General features: G+C 43.6%; 1 protein-coding gene across 1 annotated transcript in view; it reads left to right on the top strand.

Moving 5' to 3' along the window:
- znf609b (zinc finger protein 609b) overlaps positions 1 to 22,299 on the top strand; it is an 89,416-nt gene that overhangs the window by 63,313 nt on the left and 3,804 nt on the right. The window contains exons 4-7 of the mRNA XM_085768826.1: positions 14,608 to 14,695; positions 16,988 to 19,466; positions 19,583 to 19,952; positions 20,993 to 21,370. Coding sequence (XP_085624952.1) covers positions 14,608 to 14,695; positions 16,988 to 19,466; positions 19,583 to 19,952; positions 20,993 to 21,370 — 3,315 coding nt within the window. The remainder of the gene's footprint in view (positions 1 to 14,607; positions 14,696 to 16,987; positions 19,467 to 19,582; positions 19,953 to 20,992; positions 21,371 to 22,299) is intronic.

Here is a 22,299-nt window from a genome sequence, read left to right as displayed (position 1 = left end):
TTTTTTTTCTGTCGTGCATGTGAAATAATGCAAACACCTAATCTTCAAAGCAGCTCACGCTCAGTCGCTCTGCGGGCATGCTGAGTACAAATCGCCCACACATCCACAGTGCTGCTTGTTGGTTCACTTGGAAAACTAAAGAGAAAAGGTTCCCTGCCTCATCAACATTCCCAAAGCACAGTCCCCACTATTGAGTGCCCCCCCACCCCCCACCCTTTTTTGATTTTTGCCCAGCCCTGGGCTCTGTCAGATTCACCCCTGTTCTCCTCTGTGTTGCAGCTCTTTTCTGTTACCAAGCATCCAGCCAGTCACCCCTTGACTCTGTTTCCAAGCAAACGGGGAGAGAGTGAGTGCAAGGCAAGGGGCTGGAGCAGGAGGAGGGAAGGGGGGGGGGTTAGACAAGGCTACTTCTGTTAGTGACACAAACATGGCTCGGGGCCAACACCAGTACGATGTTTGTGCTCCCTCATTCTCTGCCTCCCACAGAGTGATTGACCCTCCCCCTCGCCCTGCCCCCTTCCCTTTCACCGTCCAAGTCTGTCCTTTGCCTGCACTCGCTCCCTCAAAGCTGCTATTTTGGCTGAAAGAGGTGGTGGTTTGGCCTGATGGAGCTGTGTTTTCTTCTGATTCGACTCTATCTGGCTCAGTGGGGAGGAGGCTGCTGGGAGCTTTGGAGTGGTTTTTAAAAGTGGTATGGTGAGGAAAAGAAGGTAGCGGTCTGTGCGTCTGTGTTGTGGGGAGGGAGGGTTGTATGGGGGGTGGGGGGTGGGGGGGCACTCTGCAGGTGTAGCGCACAGGTTGTTATGACCATCAGAGCTGTAGAGACCAGCAGGGTTTCCACAATCCAACCCCCTTTGCTCTCTTTGAAGCCTGTTTTCATCTCAGAAACCTGCACCAGGTCCTCACAGCCAGGGGAGGAAACATGCTCCATCATGCTATAGGGGATGGAAAGATGCATTTACTAACCACAAACAGGAAGTACCATCTTTTCTTTATGTATTATTATTAACTTTCTTTATTGGAAGCAATTTCACAAGCAATTTCACAGTGCACTGTGATGGAGAGAACTTCCATTCTTTCATTTTTCCCCCATCTTTTTATCGCTCCCACAATCCCACCTCACCCGTACATAAATAAGGAAAATAAGTAAATAAATAAGTCATTATTAGTCATTATTCCTGTTAGACAAACTCGTTTTTCGTTGACAAAATCAACTGCACTTAAATGCTAATCAACAGCAGTGATGGAAATGACTGTGTTATTCTAGAAGAAGTAGCGCCACTAATAACACTGTTATTTTATAAGTTATCAAACAAGTTACCGTTTTCCTAACGCCCCTACTGTTACTGACAATAAAATGCGCCATTACTTGACTCAAGAAGTCCCATCACGTAATAACACACCCGTTGAAGTGTACGTTATACACATTCTTTTCAGTCCATCAACTAGTCAGGAAAAAAACAGTTTTTCTGGAACTAACCTCACTCAGTATCCCTCCGCACAGACGGGCTCAGCGATACTGAGTGAGTTGGTTAGTTCCAGAAAAACGGGAGGTTAGGGTTATGGTTAGAAGGTTAGGGGGGCGAGTCCAAGTAATTTGACATACTTTTTTTAAAATAAAATGCTTAACGCAGTAGTTACTTTTTCTGGTAATTAGCTTTTTTTAAATGTAGTAATTCAGTTAATTATTGGGGAAAGTACAACTAATTCCTTTTTTAAATGAACGTGCCCAACACTGATCACTAGAGGCTGCAGCACCGGGTGTGTGCTGTCGCTGGGTCTCCACTGCAGTCGTCAGCATTTGGTGTCATAAACAGCCATCGATACAGCTGAAGGAATGTGCCCTGAGTTTGAAAGGAGACGTTTGTCAGTAGCCTCCATTGTATTGGATTTTGCACACTAAATTAAACAACACAAAGATGCGTATTCCTTCTACATCATTTTAATGGTACAAGCCCCTAACAACCCACTGGCTACTCTTAAAATGAAAGAGAGACCCAGATGCTGTTCACATCAAACTGCACTGCCTTTCCACTGTTTTTTTTTTCTTTTTTCCCTAAGAGAGCTATGAGAGTAGACTTCTCTCATTGTGGGGCAACTGAACAAATGAGAACCAAATGAGGAAATCAAGCAAATCCAGGCAGAGTTAGCAGGGAAGAGCAACAAACAGAGGCCCCAAAGACATAGCAGAGGAATCCTGATTAGCGGTGAAGTTGAGCAGTCCTGCACTTCTCTGCATGACAAGTCTCATATAGGGCTGTTTAGGCATGCACTGCATGTGTGTGCGTTTCATTTAGCATGCCAACCGACAGCTGCTTCATCACCTCCGCCTCCCGGCCTTGTGGGAGTAAATGAACAACAGGCTCCCAGTAATTGTGCGCGCCTCACCCGACTCGCCGAGCAGCGCCAGAGAAAGAAACAGATGAGGAGGGAAGCAGGCGACAACCGAACAAAATCTGATCGCGGAGGCTGCACCTTCGGTTGGTTGGGGGGGGGGGTCTGACAAGAGTTCTTGGCTGATGAGGCCTTATCAATGTTTCATCCTGTGTAATCTGAGCACCGATGTGGCAGTCTTTCCAGCCCGACGGCAAGATTTAATCAGCAGCCTGAACGTACACGTTAGGGCTGTCAGACTTCCCCCCAAAACAGATTCAAATTTCTAACACTTCTTATGTTAAATATTCAAATTGTATTCCAATTTTTGATGTATGTTTGCTCATTATATAAAACTATACCAGCTTATTACGTCCCACGTCCACTAAAGGGCATTCCGACCAAATCTGTTATGTAACACACTTAAAGTGATAGTTCAACATTTTGGCAAATTGACCCATTCCCATAATCCCTATAGTCATAGCAGTAGGTTCGCTATCTTTAATTGTCGGTGCAAGCTATTTTTAGAACGGCGGAGCAGAGCTGCGAGCTGCTCAGAGCTATGCTACGGAGGCTAATGGGATTTCTTGGTTTCCCTCATCAAACTCATCAAATACACAATCCAACAACTCCAAAACGCTCTGGTGGACAAGTTGTGACCTGCACATTCACCACGCTATGAGATAATAACAGAACGTTACCAGACAGAGTTGTTTTAGAGGTAAATTCATACAAAACTGTTTTTCGGCAAGCAGTCTCTGCATTTACCTCGAAAACAACTCTGACAATTAAAGGTAACGAACCTACTCCTAAATAAATATAATACAATATAAAACTTCAAGAAGGGAAATCAAAATATTATAAGTAGTGGTGCAACAGATCACAGTTGATAAGTGGATGTAGATGCACCGCGGCAGCCGAATAAACGGGCATTTAAAAAAACTCTGCTTGTCAATCTGAAGCTGCAGCTCTACATCGTGCACATGTTTACTACCCCGAACGTCTCGACGCACGATGTTAATTTGCTTTGTTGTGGAAGGCACACATTCAAACATCTGTTTTCACCTTTGAATGTTCTCATTTTGAAAATAATTTGAATTCTGTTTGAATAGCGAAGTTCGATCTGACAGCCCTAGTACACGGATGGCCCGAACTGAAGAACCTGTAAAACCTTACATACAACTTAACGTCCTGTCTAGTAGGAAAGTGGATAATATGAGGTGAGGGAAAGTGAGTCTGTGTCATGCAGTCAGGGCAATTGAGTGGAGAGTAGACAGAAGGAGGGAGAGGTGGGGGGTGGGGGGTGCTGTGGTATTTTAAGGCCCGGCACTGACACAAATCCCCTCAGCACAGACAAGTCAGTGGCAGCTCCCAGGGTGGTGTCGGGGAGCGATGGGCCAACCCCTCCCAGGCTTAGCATGCTGATACCTCCAAATGTCATCTCCAAAATGCTGGAGAAGTTTGTTGCTCTTGAAACACAGCCCAGAAGGCCTTGGCTCCTGCTCCGGGCTTGAGAGAACACAGAGGGGGCCCCTCTGGCCAAACACCGCAGCTCCATGCCAGTGCAAGCCCCTCCTCACTCCCAACACCCTCCCCTCCCCCCACTGAAGCCAGAGCCTCACACACCGAACCTCCTGTGCACAGCGGGCTATTTCCCAAGCAGGTCCCACAAGCTTCTTGAGCTCCCTAATAGACAAATAATACAGGCGCTTTGTGATAAACGTTTGTCTCATGGATTATTTATGCAGCACACATGACATCACTGCAGCGTTTATGAGAATTGGCTTTATCACAGGAGTTAAAAGCACCAAGGCCTCTGAACAGAGGAGAGGTCAGCGTCAAACGTTTATTCCTGTATAAACGTTAGTTTTTGTGTTTTTTTTTTTTTCCCTTTCTCTTTATTTCTCCAGGCCTGTCAGGGAGTTGAGAAGGGGAATATTGTATGAAAGGAGCACTTGTAGCTCACTTGCCAGCTATGCTTCCTTGCTCTTTTGGAGACCACCTGTCAGTGGCCTCATTGAAATGTTTTTATAAAGCCGAGCGGTGGCTGCTCCCTGTGTGAACTTGCTATAGAAACTGTCCTTGAAATAAGAGTGAGCATTGTCAGGAGGCCTGTAGCTCTGTGCCAGGCCAATGAGCAGGAAGAAGGTGGAGTGAAAAAAAAAGAATCGGTCACAAAGGTCCGACTTCTCCGAACAACAGAGGACACGGTGGAGAGAGAAGAACAAAAAGTGATATGCCCTCTCCTCTCCTCTCCTCTCCTCGCCTCCTGCTCTGTAGAGTTTAATTTGCCAGTTCCTTAGCCACGTTTACTTTCCACCCTGCCAAGCCAATCTTTACCCTCATCAGTGTTCACCGTGCAAGAGTGGAAGTGGCCAATTTCCAGGATAAGAAATGAACAGTCCCACGTTTTAAACAATTCACCCGTCTCTCTAAATATGCGGTTGAAATAATACTCTGGAAGGAACTGAAGATATAGACGACTCACCAGCAGCCTGGTCTTGTTAGCCGCAAATTTAGTCCAAAATGGCACCTGAGTGGAGAAAAAAAAAGAAAGAAGGCATTTCTCTTCCAAGCACTTAATGGTCTTGAAACGTAAATCGTGCGCCTTGAGGAGCTGTAAGCTGTTTCAGTGGTTGTCATGAGATATCATGTTTTCTGTAGACGTCGAGCAGAGCCTGAGTAATGCGCCTTGGGCCGGCTCGTCTCGCAATCTCAGCACCATCTTCTTTAAGGAAAAGCACCAGAGGGTTTGTTTTAATGGAGAGATTGCGGATTTGCCCAGGCCACATTTAAGAGGGAACTGCTCCTCGCCTCACTGCAAATTATTTACAGTGATAAATGCACGCCGAGTCGGAAGAGATGTCAAATATTTATTTTTTGGCTGTTCAGATGCATGGCTGCTGCTGCTGCTGCTGCCGCTGCTTTGTGATCTACTCCCACTGTAAGAGTAAACATGTAGTGATTTTGTGGAAGGAGAAAACTGCTGCATGCGGCTGATAATGCTGCGTGGACGTGGAAAGCATACTAATGCTCCCTTCCTTTGCCTCTCAGTGGTATGAGAGAATTGACCTTCTCACAGGCTGTTATTCTTGTCAGTGAGAGTGACTTTGCACTTTTACCTCCTATGAACCGGTGATGCAGCCTCAACCCCTCAGATAGGGCTCAAAATAAAATCATCAACTATACCCGTGTCTGGTTTGCTTGTTATTGGCCAAACCTTCACTATAGTTTTTTTATGGTTTAGATTATCAGTGGCTTTATCTTTGTGCTACTATTTACAACTTTGAAAATTGCTTTATGGTGTATTAAATGATTAATTATTAGCCTTAAAATGTCAGAAAATAGTTCAAAAGAGCAATCGTAGGGCACCGTGCGCTCAGCAAAGCGGTGAGCTAAACACTCTCTCAGGAAAGGCTGAGGACGGCAGCGCAGCCTTTGAAGTTTTTTTTTTACTGGGGGCAACTGTGAAACTGCGAAAACAACAAAATTCATGATAGGGATTAGAAAGCAGAAAAGCTGTGATATCGCAAAGGGGGCTGATTTTATTGTATATGGGAAGTACTGCAAAAAAGACATGTGTAAATCTCAATCCATTCATTTAATCCCTAGTGTCCCTACTAGCTCATCACAATGTATTAAAAAGACATACTGAAATAGAATAAGAAAAGTACTGACTGTGTGAAGTGAAGGTATAATGAGAAACATACAGAACAGGCAACCCAACAGATAATCAGCTGTTACTTTTGTATGTTTCATTAGCAGCATGTTAGCTAGCCTGGTTAGCAGTGTTTGCTAGAATTACTTATAAATAAAGCTGAGAAGGAGGTTTGGGGAGGAGATACAGTGTTTCACAACAGTGTGGACACGACAGTCTGGGTTAAACTGCTGTCAGCTGAATGCTCAAGGCCTAATGGAAACGCAATGTGCAGGACTCTGCAAGGTTGTGTCACTCTGGCTGTTCAGAGTGTTTCACCCCGTACACACAGATTATAAAAGACGTCTCTACAGCTGTGGAGAGAGGACACATTGACATGGTTTTTATATTTTTATTTTCCCATTGTAGAATCATGTTTGTGGCATCATTGTAGTGTAAACCTGCAGCCTGTGCATTAGCCCATACAACATGGAAGCAAACCAGGAAGCTTATTTTGCAGACGAGCACTTTTCATTCAAGTGTGTGGTTTACCATGTTTGAGTCTGGTATCCAGTTCCTGTTTTACACCCTCCATCCATTTCCAGGTCTATTTAGTTGATGGTTGTGGATGTTGAGGCACGGCTCTGGCTTCTTGTACATAGCCTCAGCAGGCCTGGTAAACAACACTGTACACAAACAACGCATTAACATACAAGATTTATTCCTTCAAAACACGACGCATGGGCTCCAGCGCATATTCAGAGCTTTAAAAGACATTTAAACATTTATGAACAGCGACGTTAACCACGATGAACCACAGGGAATGTTCATCGTGGTTAACGTAGAGATGACGCCGCTCGCAGTGGAGCCCACACGGTCTAAAAACTGTCACCAGACTCAGCAGAGACACAGAGACAAGACAGTGGCTTCACATGACTGTCCAGCTCCAACTAGCAGCGTTACGTAACCACCATCCACGCTCCAGAGTGGTGGTCAGTCTCTGTGTCCTGTGACTCTCCTCGTCACACAGTACACAGCCCCCAGGCCAGCTGCTTTCATCTCACTCTTCACTTCGCTTCTTTGAAATATCCACAGAGAATAGGGTAAATACCTAACTAACATATCACCATGAAACATCCCAAGTTTATCACTTACATTACGACAAATATTTTTTGTATTGCAAGTTTTGTCAAATTATATGTTTAAATATGTAAATGAGGCGATATCTAATGAAATATGCGCTAATTTGCAGACATTTCCAGAACTGAAATCTGAACAATGGATAAAGCCCCTTTCAGAATTTCATAATGTTTCATGTTGTTGACATATTAGTCAGAAGGTTTTACAGAGGGGATTTTGGATATCTCTTTTTATCACTCTGTAAATGAGAAAATACTGTCAGCAGCCCTAAAAAATCTAGTTTCTCCATGTTTTTAGGAATAAAATGTTGTATAAATCAGGCTTTGAATGATATATCAACAATCCCCTCTGTGAAAACCTTAAAAATATAGACAGGAATAAAACTGGAAGGCTTGGTTTCTCTAAGTGCTGAAGTGGAGATTTTGGGCTCATGAGGAAAAACTCATTTTGAGAAAACAGCCTTTAAAGACTTGTACTGTAAAATTCCGTAGATTGTACATATGAATCCTAGTTTTACGATTGGTTGCAGATACGGAGGAAATGACCATTTTTGGAGCCTACATCATTGTTCAGGAGAGAGAGAGCTTTACAATGATACCTGACATGACATGGGTCAGACAACAGGAACAGCTCACTATGTCACAGTAGCTGTTAACTTTTGGTGAATTTAGGAGAAATCTACTGACAAAAGGAGACAAAATGAAGTAAAAATAACCACCTTAATGTGGATTTTCTACCATTTCTTTCGACTTTTCTGAAAGAATACATAATAAGGAAGGAGAAATAGACCAAAATCTCAAAATTGAACAGTTGAACAAAAAGAACAGTGTTTTTGCCTGTAGTGTCTCGCCTTAAATCACAGTAGCTACTGATGAATCTTACAGTTAAAACAAATCATACAATCATGAACACACTCGTACTATTGTCGTCTGAGCAAGATCTGATACGAGGTCAGTCAGGACACTGACAGACCCGGACAAGCTCGGCTTCATTTCATGCACCACGAGTGCAGAAAGACTCTTAAAATGGACTGTTGGAAACATGCTCAGACACTTGAATGCTCAAACGCTTCATTTATCAACGTTACAGTTATTGCTCATGGCAGCACCCGGCTATCTTTTATCTTCTCTCTGTAATGAAAACTGACACTATTTTTCTCATTGTTCTCACTTTCTTGTCTACATGCAACCTTGATGAGTGGCGCTCCGAGTGCTGAGAGAACGAGGAGAAGAGAAAAGCTGTTTTCTTAGCACGACTCAAAGAAGGCTGTAAAAATCTGTCGATAATTAGATCAGAATCTCGATTGTGTACAAAAGATAATAATTGCAACTCAAGTGCTGATCATTTTTATTATCGTTTAATTTAGAAATATGTGAGATATTCAAGGCCAAATGGGAATCTTTAATTTGATAATGGCGAGAACCGTTCTATAATGTCACAAACGATCAATGCACAGAAGCGATCTCCTGGTTTCAAAGATAACAAAAGCGTTTTGACAGGGTCAGTCAGTGAAAATGCCATTAACCCCACTGAATTCCTGTTGAGCTGGAGTGGAGGGGGCAGAGGTCAGCCCGTGAACCCGTGGCCCTCACCAGCAGCCTGATATTTTGGCCCCCACTTGCAAACCTAATGAAATGTGTTAAGGAAGGGAGGAGGGGGAGGTTTTAGGGGGGCTGAAAAGGGGGGGCAGTCACCCATGCAGCAGACAACCACCCCTGACTTAATTTTCCCCCATTACATTAGCCTCCTGTTCAAATAATCCCACACAAGTACGCAGCCGAGCCGGGCGCCTGAGGAGGGAGAGGAGCCGTTTGTTGTTCAACAGCACTGAAAGGAAATGAGTGGTAAAATTACAGGCCAATTCCTCTCATTAATGCTGCTTCACTCAGCCGTCCTGACTGACCCTAATAAGGCTGTCACAAAGAGGGGAGCCGGGTTACCTCCAGACCAGGCCCTCCCCGTTCCTCCACCTCCAAGCAACCCTGACCCCAATGAACAAAATCCTAAAAAAAAAGAAAAAAAAAAGAGCTGACGAACCGCACTCCAAAAGAGCAAGTTGGATTTTTCTGATCTTATTTATTTTTATTTATTTGAAAGGGACAATACACATTAATGAACATCAGTATGTAAATACCAATGTAAACGTGTCGGGAGTTAGCAAGCCTGCTAATTTACATCCGCAGTCCCTTGGCAGGTAATAGACAAACAGACAGAGGAATTAGAGTTAGAATTAAAAAGAAAAGAAAAACAAATACATGCATACATAGACATAATGTGCAGTAATGTCAGCGTGAATTCTATACAGTTTGAACTCTGGAGGCTGTTTCTCTTCCTGAAACAGACCCAGAGAAATTATGGCTCACAAACAAAACAAAACTAAAACAGAACATTGGAACTCATGTAGAAACAAATGATCATGTATCGAAAGTCTTCTCACTTCTCTAGTGTAATTTGCTTTCAGCCACAGGGAAATTTGTTTGAGTTGTTTTGTCAGGGGCTTTCCACTCATAGCCCGGCTTGACGTTGACATCTTTGTCTCAACAGCTTGAAAACGATTCGTAGGATGAAAGTTTTCAGAGTAATCCACCAGGCTCTTACCAGTCAAACCTAATCTTTTTTGTGTATCTTTGAGCATGTTTTTTTTTATAATATTGGCAAGAAGATGTATGAATTTAGAGTCCCACTGTAAAGATGTTTAATTAGTCCAGTAGAAACACTGTGGTTATCATAAGCCACATGAATTCCAGTTTGACAGCAGCTGCACAGCCAGAGAACGGATACGACTAGATTCAAGAATCACATATTCAAGCAGACTGGATGTTATGTTTAAAAAAAAGCAGATTTGTTCACACTTGTCAAAAAAAAAAAAATGGATTTAGGCCACTGCAGCATGTAATGTGAACACAGCCAAAGCGTCACATAATATGTAACTGCCAACTCGCTCTTTTTTTCCCCCTAAAGTCTCTGGACATATTTCATATATTTTTAAAATCAGAATTATGGCAGAAACGGCTGCTTAATGAGGAGAACTGTGCTTAAAACTAATGATTATGTCCTGAATATAATCAGTATGATTTAAAGTAGAAGTGGCAGTACTGCAATAATGATGTAAAATGGTGTTCATATATCTGTCACTGTTGCTGCTGGTGTGGAGTAATCCAGTTTGGTATTTACCTCAGACTTTTTCAGAGTAAAACTGTGTGGCCTGGAAATTTAATTTCAGATTTCTGATGCAACCTTATAAGTGTCAGCAATGAGAATCCTTCCCACTTCCAGCCCAGATGAGGAGTGTGATATAATAACTCGACATGTCATCTTCCCTTCCTGTAAGCCATCCAGCATATATATACACCCTGAAGGGCTTAAACAGCTTAAAATTTGCATTCAATTAATTAAACATGAACCACAGCTTTATTTTGAGTCAGGAACTATTTTTTTTTATTTTAGGACTGTTCCCATTTGAGCTGAGATGCATCCAAATCTCTTTGAATGTCCTTGAGATTTCCTCCATGATGTCCAAGGAGCTGCTTTATTGACACTCAAAGACTGAGTAGCAAGGCAGAGATCTGAGGTGACCCAGAAGCTAAGGGCCACTCTGACAGGATTACAGAGTTCCTCAGCTTCAACATGGGAGGCCAGAGGGAAGCCAAAGAAAAAAGAAAACATGCCAGCCAGCACTTCAAATAGGCCTGTCAAAGATTCAGAGCCTGGAGCAAAGAAATGGTTGAAGTGAGAATGGAGCTATTGGCCTTTAGTGTTAAATATTACACACACCTCTGAAATGTATTTGTTGGTGGCGGTGAGTGTAGGGCTGTGCAGATGGACTGTGATGTCAGGGATCTGTCCTACATTATTTGTGATGACAATTTAGTCTTTACATAGCCATAAAATCTATTATCAGTATTAAGGCCCTTTCACTCTGGGGACAAGGTGGATAAAGGACACGAAATTGCGAAATATTCATCAGCAAATATTTTGCATCAAAACCATTCACACCGGCGGCGATGTGAATATGTGACAGCCGTTCTTTGCCTCCATGTCGTTCCTTAAATCTGTTTAACACAACTACTGGTTGATCATCCCTCACACCCGCTGTGCCACTGTCGGTTTGTTACCAACTTTACTGCCTCCAACACAGCAGCTCACTATCTGATCACTGTCTGATCAAATTCTTTTTTTTGCGATCAAAAAATTATTTATTCATTAAGTCCAACAGAAATATTTCAGGGGATACAATATTATTAGAATGGATTCTCGGAGAAAGACAGTTGGCTCAAGACGTAAGAACACAGTGAAGTATTGATAATAATAATTTAAAAAATAAAATAAGATAAATAATAGTAAAATAATCATTGTCTGATCACTGTCCTGACAGGGTGATGCGTCACCACACATCATCCTTCATTTGGTTGTCTTTGTAAAGTTTGTGTCCCTTGTCAAACAAGACGAGCATAGACTGTATATATAAAAGAAATGGTGAGAAGCTGGTGAGAGACACAGGTTGTCTACATTGTTGTCATGGTGAAGTGATGTACCTCCTTTGCACGCTACATGATTGGTTGATGCGTTTATTCACCGGGCAAAAGCCCCAAAAAATCGACCTCACTCTGAAAAAATGTCGCAATTCCGCCGCATAACATTCGCGCTCGGTGTGAAAGGACTCATCGTTATGGTCGTACATGAAAGAGTGAGAGAGCAGTGAGTAAGGAGGACGCTTAGTGATTGAAATATTACATCACATGAAGAGTTTCTGGCGGATCGATCAACGATGTGCTTGGAGGTTTAAGGCGTCTTCAACCATGCACTGTGGGCTGCTCCTCGCCAGCGACACCTGGGAGTCGTAGTTGAAGGGAAATACAGGGGAATTTCCTGCCAAACTAAAGCCAAAAACAAAGCGCCTGTGATGTCAGATTGGGGCAAAGATTTATGTTCCACCAGCAGACAGATTCTCATCACCCCCCCCACCCCCCCACCCAAAATACACTGAGGAATTTCTTCAGAACAAGATTGCGAAAGTCCGTAACACTGAGCTCAGACCCGAGTCGTGGCTTGAAGATGGGTTTTTGAGATACTCCTCATTCATCTTGACTGAGCTTGAGTAAATCTGTGGGTAGAATTACAGGGAATCCAAAAGCCATTGATGTGCTCAGCTGTACAAAGCTGCATCAGTGTCAACCCAGGTCCAAACACTAACCTAGAAGTATTTCCAGAAAGACTGAATTAGAATCAGTTTAATAAAAGCATTTGTAACTTAATTGTAATCCACAACTCTCTGCCGTCTTTGTAAAATGCATAAACTTTTATCCACTCCTTAGTTTGAAAATGAGGTAGAAACTAGAAATATACTTCTTTCTGTCTTCAGAAACAAACAAAATCACCCTTGTGACTTTACATTAAATCCACAGCTATTCCCAGCAGCTTCTTATCTGAAGAGGTGAATATAAAAATATCTTTAAAATGAGTGGTATCAATAGTCTTGTGAAACAATAAAAATAAACAAATTCCCCAGAACGTAGGAACTCCTTCTTCAAGAAAATCTTGATACGGGCAGCAGTAACTCTAAAAATCCCATTCATTCCTCACCTATTGTCATGTCACAGCTTCTTAAGTGAAGAGACGGTTCGACATAAAGACCAAATGCTAATTTGAAATAAAATCATTAAAGGCTTTTAACAACTCGTGGTATAATTTCCAAACTCCTCTCTAGAGAAAGCACATGATGAAAGCCCAGTCATTCATTTGCTCGGCCTTGATTTACATCCTGCCACCACCAGCTGCCAGAGCCATTTTGTGTTGGAGTGTTTGGAGAGCTTAAGGGGGGTGGGGGGTGGGACTGTTGAAGGCGTTTTTAGAAAAGGTCTGGGTTCTTTTAATGTGACAGAAAATCTGAACTCGAGGACCTCCTCCACTGCCCCGCACACGCACACACACAAACGTCATTTGCAGTTGGATCCAGCCGCGGCCGAGCACTCACACTCGCGTTTTTTGTTTTTTTTTAAGGCCAAAGAGTGAAGGACGACACTCGCGGCCAAGTGTCAGCAGGTTCCTGTAAACATATATAAATACCTTATACACTCGCTGCTTTATGCCAGAGGCAGCCAGAGAAAAATGAGGCCTGAACTGTGACTTGTGTGTGGGAGGGGAGAGAGAGAAAAAAAAGATTGTAAGGCGGAGATGGTTATACCATTGAAAAGAGGAAATGAGGGTGAAGGAGAAGAGGGAAAATGGGGTGAGCGAGAGAGGTTTCCTAAGCTAATAAAACGCTCGGAGGGATGGAAGCTGCCAGCCAGCATTCCTGTGCCATTAGATAAGTTAGCTCACTGCAGCCTCCAGTTTCTCTGCAGTGCTGAAGTGGCAAGCTGAGGTCACCACCAGGGAGGGAGTGAGGGGGAGGGGGGCAATAAATTCAGAGTGTTGTTCTGAGCCGTTGTTGCTCTTAATCCTCTGAAGCTGTTTGGACGATGATGTATTTTTTAAAATATACGAGGTAAAAAAAAAAAAATCTGTGAGAAATCTGCGGCCTGTTGCTGTTCACTTCCACGTACAAAGTGCAGGGATTATTCTAGACAACGCTGCACACTGGGCGACACTTCAGCGACTGTTGCCAAGTGAGGAGTATTTTGTTCCTTCAGGAGAAACATACATAGAGAGCAGGCGGAACTAATTTTAGATTTTAAATGCAAGGTCAGATATCACACACGGTACACTTTGGGATTGTGTAGCTCTCGCCCGGGCGCTACCGAATTCACACTAGCCAAACGGCGACACGGGAGCTTCTAAGTGTGACGGATTGCAGCAATTCCCAGTGAAGTCTAGGAGTTTTTCTTGCACACTCTGTTACAGTCTGCCTAACTGAACCGTTCACAGTGAAATCGTTTAACCCAGCAGCGCGTTGTTTGTTTTTAAGAAGCTCTTGTAGTAGATGTGTATTATACCCAAGGTGCTAAATTCCTGGGTCGCAAAATGAGACGGAGGACTGCAAAAACATGATTTTCCTCCAAATAATTCTCCGTGCAGGGGGAGATCTCCTGTACTGTGAGATGGCTTTATTTAAATGGAAAGGGCTGCTCAGAGAGCGAGTATTCCCTGGTAACCATCCTCAGTAAAACCTTCCGCCAGTGTTTTACACAGGTTTTTACAATACTGGCTGCAGTTGAGTCTGTTCCAAGTCATTTAGGAGATATCAGTCAGTCCTGCCCCTACGGCTTTTTACTGTGTGGAGAAGATTAAAAAAGCATCTTTTACTTGGATAAGTGTCTTCTATACGACACCCTTTAGCGATGATCAACACGTTAATGCAGCAGACACGGTGCTCTTCTTGCTCATATAAGTGCAGTTATATTTATAAATCTCATAGTGGAACAATCTTTCTTGTGTTTTTTTTCCGCTCTGTGTAATTTCTCTTCCTGTCATGGTTGTGACAAAATAAATGACCTCTTTGATTCTGTGTCTCACAGGCATGCTGGTGGTCAATGTTACTTGGAGGAACAAGACCTACGTGGGCACCCTGTTGGACTGCACACGGCATGACTGGGCTCCCCCCAGGTAAGGAGCCTTTTTTTTGTTTGTTTGTTTTGTTTTGTTTTTTCACTGGAGAACACAGGGGGACACACTTTTTTTTTTTTTTTTAAATGTATTCAAATATGCTTCATCTAATCTGCACTTGTTATGTTAATGATGCATCACTTGTGTGGTGGTGTTCAAACCAAGGGTACATGCACAGATTTTGCATAGCATCTGCACTTTACAGAGAATTTACCGTCATGCAAGTTGTAGATGTCGAGGTTGACAAGAGTCGTGATTACAATGAATTATTGATAACACTCTCTCTATCTAAGCTGCACTTGGTCTCTTAACCTTTTCATATTCTGCGTGATATGAATCTGCTGCGGTAGTATCAGCTCAAGTGTATATATATAAATATATGTATAGCTGAATGCACTGACTTGCCTGTGTGCAGCTGGACCATCCATGTTGGTCTCTATCTAGAGCTCGGGGAAACAGGATTCACTGGCAAGCGGCTGACGTCCCAGGAGGTGGTTGTGGAAATAGAAAGCTACTCTAACAAGCCAGATTGCAAAATCCAATTATTGGACTAATAGCTTTTGCTCAACACTGTATAACATTCACTATCACAAAGGCAGCCATTTCTTAGATCAGTGTTATGTGGGCGGTAATCTCTGTGTGTTTGTTAATTTCTAGATATTTGCCTTTGTTATGCAAAGCGCACTGGTTGTGTAAAATACATTTCCAAACACTTGCCTTGATTTAGAACACCTGCACTGTATCTAAATGTAAATATAAATCTATATTTTAAATGCATGGTTAAGTGCAGCAGAAAAAAAATCAAGATTAAAGCTGGGCTAATGGAAAACAAAGACTGTATCGCACTAATGTATCACAGTATATCACAATAATGTTCAGTAAGTGAGGTTTGCACAGTAAGTGAGGTTTGCTGGGCTGTATTTGCACCAACATAGTCTTATAGTGTGCAGCACCACTACATTAGGGACACACCATGAATAATTCAGAAAGCTTTCAACAGACTGAATATAAACTCAGGCTTGTAATGAGTCTAAATTCCTCCACCACTCTCAGACTACGGATGTATTCACATCCCCTGCTGGGGCTGAAATTGTTTGGAGAGACTTGTAGAGGAAGCTGTGAGTCATAGCAGCCCAATGTTTCCCTTTGTCACAGATTGCTAACCTTCACTGCTGTGCAGAAAGATAATTACATTACTGTTGTGGAGAGATAAGGCCAAACTGCTATTTTAAGTATTTGAATGACTGTATGTTTTGATTACAAAGCAGCAAGAAAATGTTCACTGCTGTCTTTTCTAATGATGTTTACATTTGCATTTTGAAAGTCATCGTGACTAGGTTTTAAGTCCTTACTCACTTAAAGTGTGTAAAATATCAGAGTGGACAGGAGCAGAACAACTGTGTTCATGTTCTCTTCTCATATCATTTGCTCTTGCCGTATATTTTAATGTCTGAGCTGCAAAAAGACTTGAACTCTGCAGTGCTTTCCTCATTTGCATGACTGCTATGACTTACTGTCTGTATTCTGAATTCAATATGAGATAATGTGGAGGTGAGGCATGTCCTTTGGCAAACCAATAAGTAAATGACTGTATGTGAGATCCTCCATAAAAATATTAACAAACCTTTGGTAGAATAAGCTTTTGTAATGGTATGGCCAACCACAGACATATCATAAATTCCAGCACAAGTAAACAATCATGTCTTCAGAACCATAGCAGTGTATCCCATCCATTGATTTTTTTTTTGTCACGGCCTGCCACAATATTAACGCTGACAACCATTAGAGCCATGTATGATCTTCTTTTTTTTTATTTATGTATTTTTTTGGCATTTCTAATTGGTAAAATCTTATTCATTGTATTGCTGCAGACAGCCCATTTAACTGCCTCTTTTACCCCTGTCTGATAGACAGTGAACCTGTCCGTTATAGTCAGACTGGCTATTAGTTCTCTGCTGGGCTTTTAAATATCCAGAACATTTTTACCGTCCCTGTCTCCTTCTGCACCGGCCCTCTCTGTGTTTATTTGTGAGTGAAAACATGCTTGTATGTGCTGTGACTGGGCCCACTGGCCAGTCAGAACATGTAATCAAAGCTTGCTATTTATTGGACTAAACCTGATGCAGTGGAGCTGTATATATTGTTTGTCTGTTATTCAATGATAATTTCACAATTGATGTAGTCATGGGATTTCCATTGTTTCATTTCAGAAGCTAAACTATAGCAGAGTTGCACTGACATCAACCATTGATGTTGTAACAACACTAATTCAGATTTTCAACACTATTGCAGGTTTTGTGAATCCCCCACAAGTGATTTGGAGATGAGAAATGGCCGTGGTCGAGGTAAGCGAATGAGGCCGAATAGCAACACCCCTATCAACGAGAACAGCAACTCATCGGACAGCAAGGGCACCACCAACAACAAGACACGCGCTGCCTCCAACAGTAAGGGCCGAAGGGGCAGCCAGACGCCGTCAGAGCGCCGCACTCCACCCAACAGTAACACAGAGGACATCAAGGCCAGTCCTTCCTCAGCTGGAAAACGCAAGACCAAACCAGCCTCAGACATGGAACCGAATTCCAGCTCAGAGGACACCAAAGGCAACAAACGTATGCGGACGAACTCCAACAGTGGAGGGGTTGGACCAACAGGTCTGCCTATCCCTTCTATTAAGACTGAACCACTTCCACCTCCCCTCGACCGCAGCTGCCCCTCTCCAGTTCTTATTGACTGCCCACACCCCAACTGCAACAAGAAGTACAAGCACATCAATGGTCTGAAATACCACCAAGCCCGTGCCCACAATGATGATGATGTTAAGTTGGACTTAGATGGAGATAGTGAATATGGAGAGGATTCAACTCTCCACCCTGAACCGGGGAACTGTAATGGAGCCTCTATCTCTCAGAAGGGATCCCTGTCTCCAGCACGTTCAGTTACCCCAAAAGGCAGAAACTTTGATGCCCAAAGTCCTTCCCCATCCCCCGGCAAGTTTGGTTCAAAACAAAGTAAAAAGAAAATGGCAGAGGCCGATCCAGAAACAGGAGGTACACCAATGGATGGGTGTGAGGATGGGCCATGCCTCACTGATGAGGCCAGTAATGATGGTATAGATGATAAGAGAGGGTCAGACAAGTCCAAAAAGGGTAGCACTGGCACAAAGGCTGATAAAATGGCCCAGAAAAACATGAAATCACCACGGCCCATTGGCCCTGGCTCTGCAGCATCCCAGCAAATGTACTCTTTTCCTCCCGGAAACCCAAATTCCTCCCCAGGGATCACCCCAATGATCCAGGGTATCCCTAAGAGTCCACAAATGAAAGGCACACAGCCTAAACCCCCTGCCATTGGAGATCCTGCCTCAAGTAGTTCCAAAGACAAGAAGAAGAAAGACAAGAAGAAAAAGGATGGTGGGAAGGAAGCTGACAGTCCCAAGCCTCTGGGAAAGGGAGGAAAACTAGAGGAGGGGAAGCTTCCATACCCTGAACCTTCCGATCAAGGAAATAAGGGGGAAGGACTCCTCAATGGTTCGTCAGATCCTCACCAGAGTCGCTTGGCCAGCATCAAGGCTGAAGCTGACAAGATTTACAGCTTTTCTGACAATGCCCCCAGCCCATCCATTGGTGTAGCCAGTCGGATAGATGGCAGTGGGATGCCACAGCCTCTCACACCGCATCATGTGGTGAACCAGAATGGTGCTGACAATTCATCAGTCAAAACCAATAGCCCAGCATACTCAGACATTTCAGATGCTGGTGAGGATGGTGAAGGGAAATTAGAAGGTGTCAAAGTCAGGACAGAGGACCAAGCCATCAGGGAAAGTGTCAAAAAAGCACTCTTTCCAAACCAGACACCCAGTAAAGATTCCCCGTACTATGCCGGCTATGACACATATTACTCCCCCACTTATGTCAACCCCAGTCCCAGCGGGCCGAATCAAGGCACACCAGTTCCTGAAGGGCAGGTTAAGATCAAAAGGGATGATGACCAGGACCAAGGTGAAGAGAAAATCAAGTTAGAGGTTCATGAAGACCGCAAACCTGACATCAGTGCTCCTGGCCAACAACAGCAGCAGCAGCAGCAGCAGCAACAACAACAACAACAACAACAACAACAACAGCAACAACAACAACAGCAACAGCAGCAACAACAACAACAACAACAACAACAACAACAACAACAACAGCAACAACAACAACAGCAGCAGCAGCAGCAGCAACAGCAGCAACAACAGCAGCAACAACAACCTTCAGTCATCCAACAAAGATCCAACATGTACATGCAACCTCTGTACTACAACCAGTATGCCTATGTTCCCCCATATGCATACCATCCCGATCAAGCCTACCATAACCACTTGATGAACACCAACCCAGCCTACCGGCAACAGTATGAGGAGCGGCAACGACAGATGGCTGAGCAGCATCGCGTTGCTGAGAAAAAGTCTGATGTAGCCATTAAGGAACGAGAAGCCTCCATGAAGGAGGAGTGGAAACAAAAGAGCCCCATGCCGCCAAGCCTCTCCAAAGCCCCAAGTCAGTCAGACCTTGGAAAACCGCAGCAGCCCCAAGGAAAATCGAGGGACTCGCCCTCCGAACCCTCTTCAAAGACTATTGGAAATATAAAGGGGGAGGAGCAGAAGTCCCAGCAAGCTGAGGGGCTAAAGATGAAGCTGGCTGAAGGGGGCCACCATGGAAAAGAAGACTCCAAGCAAACATTGGAGTCCAGGGGTCAAGCAGGGATGGAGCAGGCCATATGGTACAGACAGGTAAACAACAGTTTGGTACAGCAGTATGAGAATACACACTTGTGAATCTGTTGTGAGAATATTTCTATACGTTTTTCCAATATTGTGCTTACTCAAACCTTCTTTCCCACCCTCAGCAGTACCCCGAGAGCCAGAAGCCCCAAGCAGAGGATGAACACCAGCAACAACAACCTCGATGGAAAGATGAAAGGGACAGGGAGCGGGAACGTGATCGTAAATTAAAGGACGACAGGCCCAGGCCCAAGGACAATCAAAGCGGGCCAAAGGAGGACGTCAAAGAGGGCAGCGATCCCAGAATCACTTCTGAGGACCACCGGGCTCTGAGCAAAGACTCTCGTTCTAATCCCCACATGCAGTTTTCATCACCACTAGCGCAGCACCAAGGCTACATGCCCTACATGCATGGTTACCCCTATGGACAAGGCTATGACCCCAACCACCCTGGATACAGGGGCATGCCCTCAGTCATGATGCAGAATTACCCAGGTACGTCAATGTTAGACATTTTTACACTTGTTTGAACTGCTCACATTTGCAAGCTCAAGTGACCTAGTTTGTCATTATTTTGGCTTGTGAGTTGAATCATTGGTGTATGTCAGCAGTGGTTCCTGTGGTTTCCTCCTGTCAAATACTTGCAAGATTAACAGTGATTTTAGGATGGTGGTCTTAACTACATTTTAAGGTGTGCACGGTGGCTTTTATATTACATGTAAAAGCAACAAAATCAACATGGTTTGAAGAATCTAATTTCTCTGTCTTGCTTGGCCTGAAAACACAGAGGCTGCAGGGATTTGTTAGAGCAGATTTATATCCTCTTTAAAAACTGTATGTACCAGTCTCAGCAGGATCTCCAAGTGTTTCTGTGATGATTTCAGTCGTAACTGAAAGCATTTTCTGCATAGGAATTCTTATGTAATTTGCAGCAATCTATGCGCATGAAAGTTCTTGTGATCGTTTAGTGGAGTCTTTGGGGGCAAAACCCAGCATAGGAGGTTAAACAGGTCAAGTCAATCAAGAATTGATTTTGTTTTACCTAAGTTCAGTGACTCTGAATAGAATTAATATGTGGGAAATTGCAGTTAGTGAGCAATAACTGCAGGCATTTCTGTTCTTTAGTTGTTTTCATCACATAAATATTGCAGGTGCTGGTAAAATTGCATGCTATCATAAATGCAACTGGGAGCAGTTGAATGTTGTGGTCATTCACTGATTCGCTGAGGAAACGGGTTGCCTAAAGGATATAGTCAACATGTACTGTAGCATGCCTTGTATTTCATTGGCATTTGCTGCCACTGTACTAATAGCACCATACACGCAATGGGCACAATGTCTGAGGCAAAATGAAATGAAAACATCACAGTCTGCAGCTGCGCCCAGTCTGATCAACAATCTTGCAATATCATCTAACACTGATGAATAAGTTTGATTAATGTGAACACTTATGAAGAGTAATCAATCATAAGATGTTGCATTTTCACTCTGCAAGAGCGTAAATTTGAACCATCCATTCTCTTCATCACTCCCAGGTTACCTACCCGGAGGTTATCCCTTTTCTCCATACGGTAGTAAAATAGCCGGAGGTGAGGAAGGCAGCGACAAATCTCGTGCTAGCCCCACCGTCACCAAAACGGCAACAGACTCCAAAGCCTTGGATATCCTGCATCAGCACGCCAGCCAATACAAGAGCAAATCCCCCACAGTAGGTGACAAGCCACCCCACGACAGGGAGAGGGAGCAGGACAGAGGAGCCGCCGGAGAGAGGGATCGGGAAAGAGAGCGCGAGAGGGAAAGAGAAAGAGACGTGGACCGGCCGCGCTCCTCCCCCTCCCAGCGTATCATGCCCTCTCATCACCACCTGGGATACCCCCTGCTCTCAGGGCAATATGACCTGTCCTACGCCACAGGTCAGTCAGTCAGCCCCGTCCCCCGGGTTAGACCTGGGATTCACATCACTTAACACTAAACTCAAACAAATAAACAACTGCCAGTCTAAAAAGAATATTACAATTCAGTTCCTGTAATTAGATGCAGACTGTTAAATCATGGCAGTTGACTAATCAATGATCTAAATTCAGAAGTACAATAGGTAATATGACTCCAGCACAGAGGTGAGAGCAGAAAGATCCCCTTCAGCAGCAGAGACAGAAAAGACCTGACAATGAAACAAAACACAAGCCTACTGAGACCCAGGTAAACTGAGAGCAGTGTTGGCAAATCTGACAAATGCAGGTCGTCCTCTTTGCATAGACGACGCACAAAGCTCCAGTTGGGGGGAAAAAATGTAGGTAATGAGTTAAGAGTACTGGCACAGCTGTAGAACATCCTGTGAACATAAAGCCCTGTGTTTCTTTGTCCTGGATTGATTTGATTTAAAGTGAAAAGAACACCCTGCTCTCCTTTTTTTCTCTTTTTTTTCCTTCCAACATTTATGTTGCAGACTCAGAGATAGCAACCTGTAAAGAAAACAAATCCCGGCCAAACAAAAGCTTTACTCTGCTGCAGACTAGTACAATATGCAGTGCAGCATTTAGCCCCTCAGCTCATCCATTCTAAGTGGGTCCTCTGAGGACAAGTGGATCAGTGCTGATAATAGAGACATGGATGAGGCCGCCAAGACAGTGATCCACTGCAGCCTGCACTGTCATCTAGTGGCAGCTCTGATGTATTACAACCAAGAAGTAAACACACTCAGCTGCCCGTTCATAGAGGAAGCTCAAAGTATTGTAATGTAGTACACCCGTTGGAATAGGAGATGATATTCAGCCTTTGTCTCTTATTATTCAAATCATTTACCCCGAAATACCACAAACATACTTCAATACTATATATTTAC

The sequence above is a fragment of the Trachurus japonicus genome, chromosome 3 (assembly GCF_045865225.1).
Source record: "Trachurus japonicus isolate A0001 chromosome 3, Traja_1.0".
Classification (NCBI taxonomy): Eukaryota; Metazoa; Chordata; class Actinopteri; order Carangiformes; family Carangidae; genus Trachurus; species Trachurus japonicus.
The sequence above is the reverse complement of the archived record's forward strand: the minus strand, read 5'-3'. Positions and strand labels throughout refer to the sequence as shown.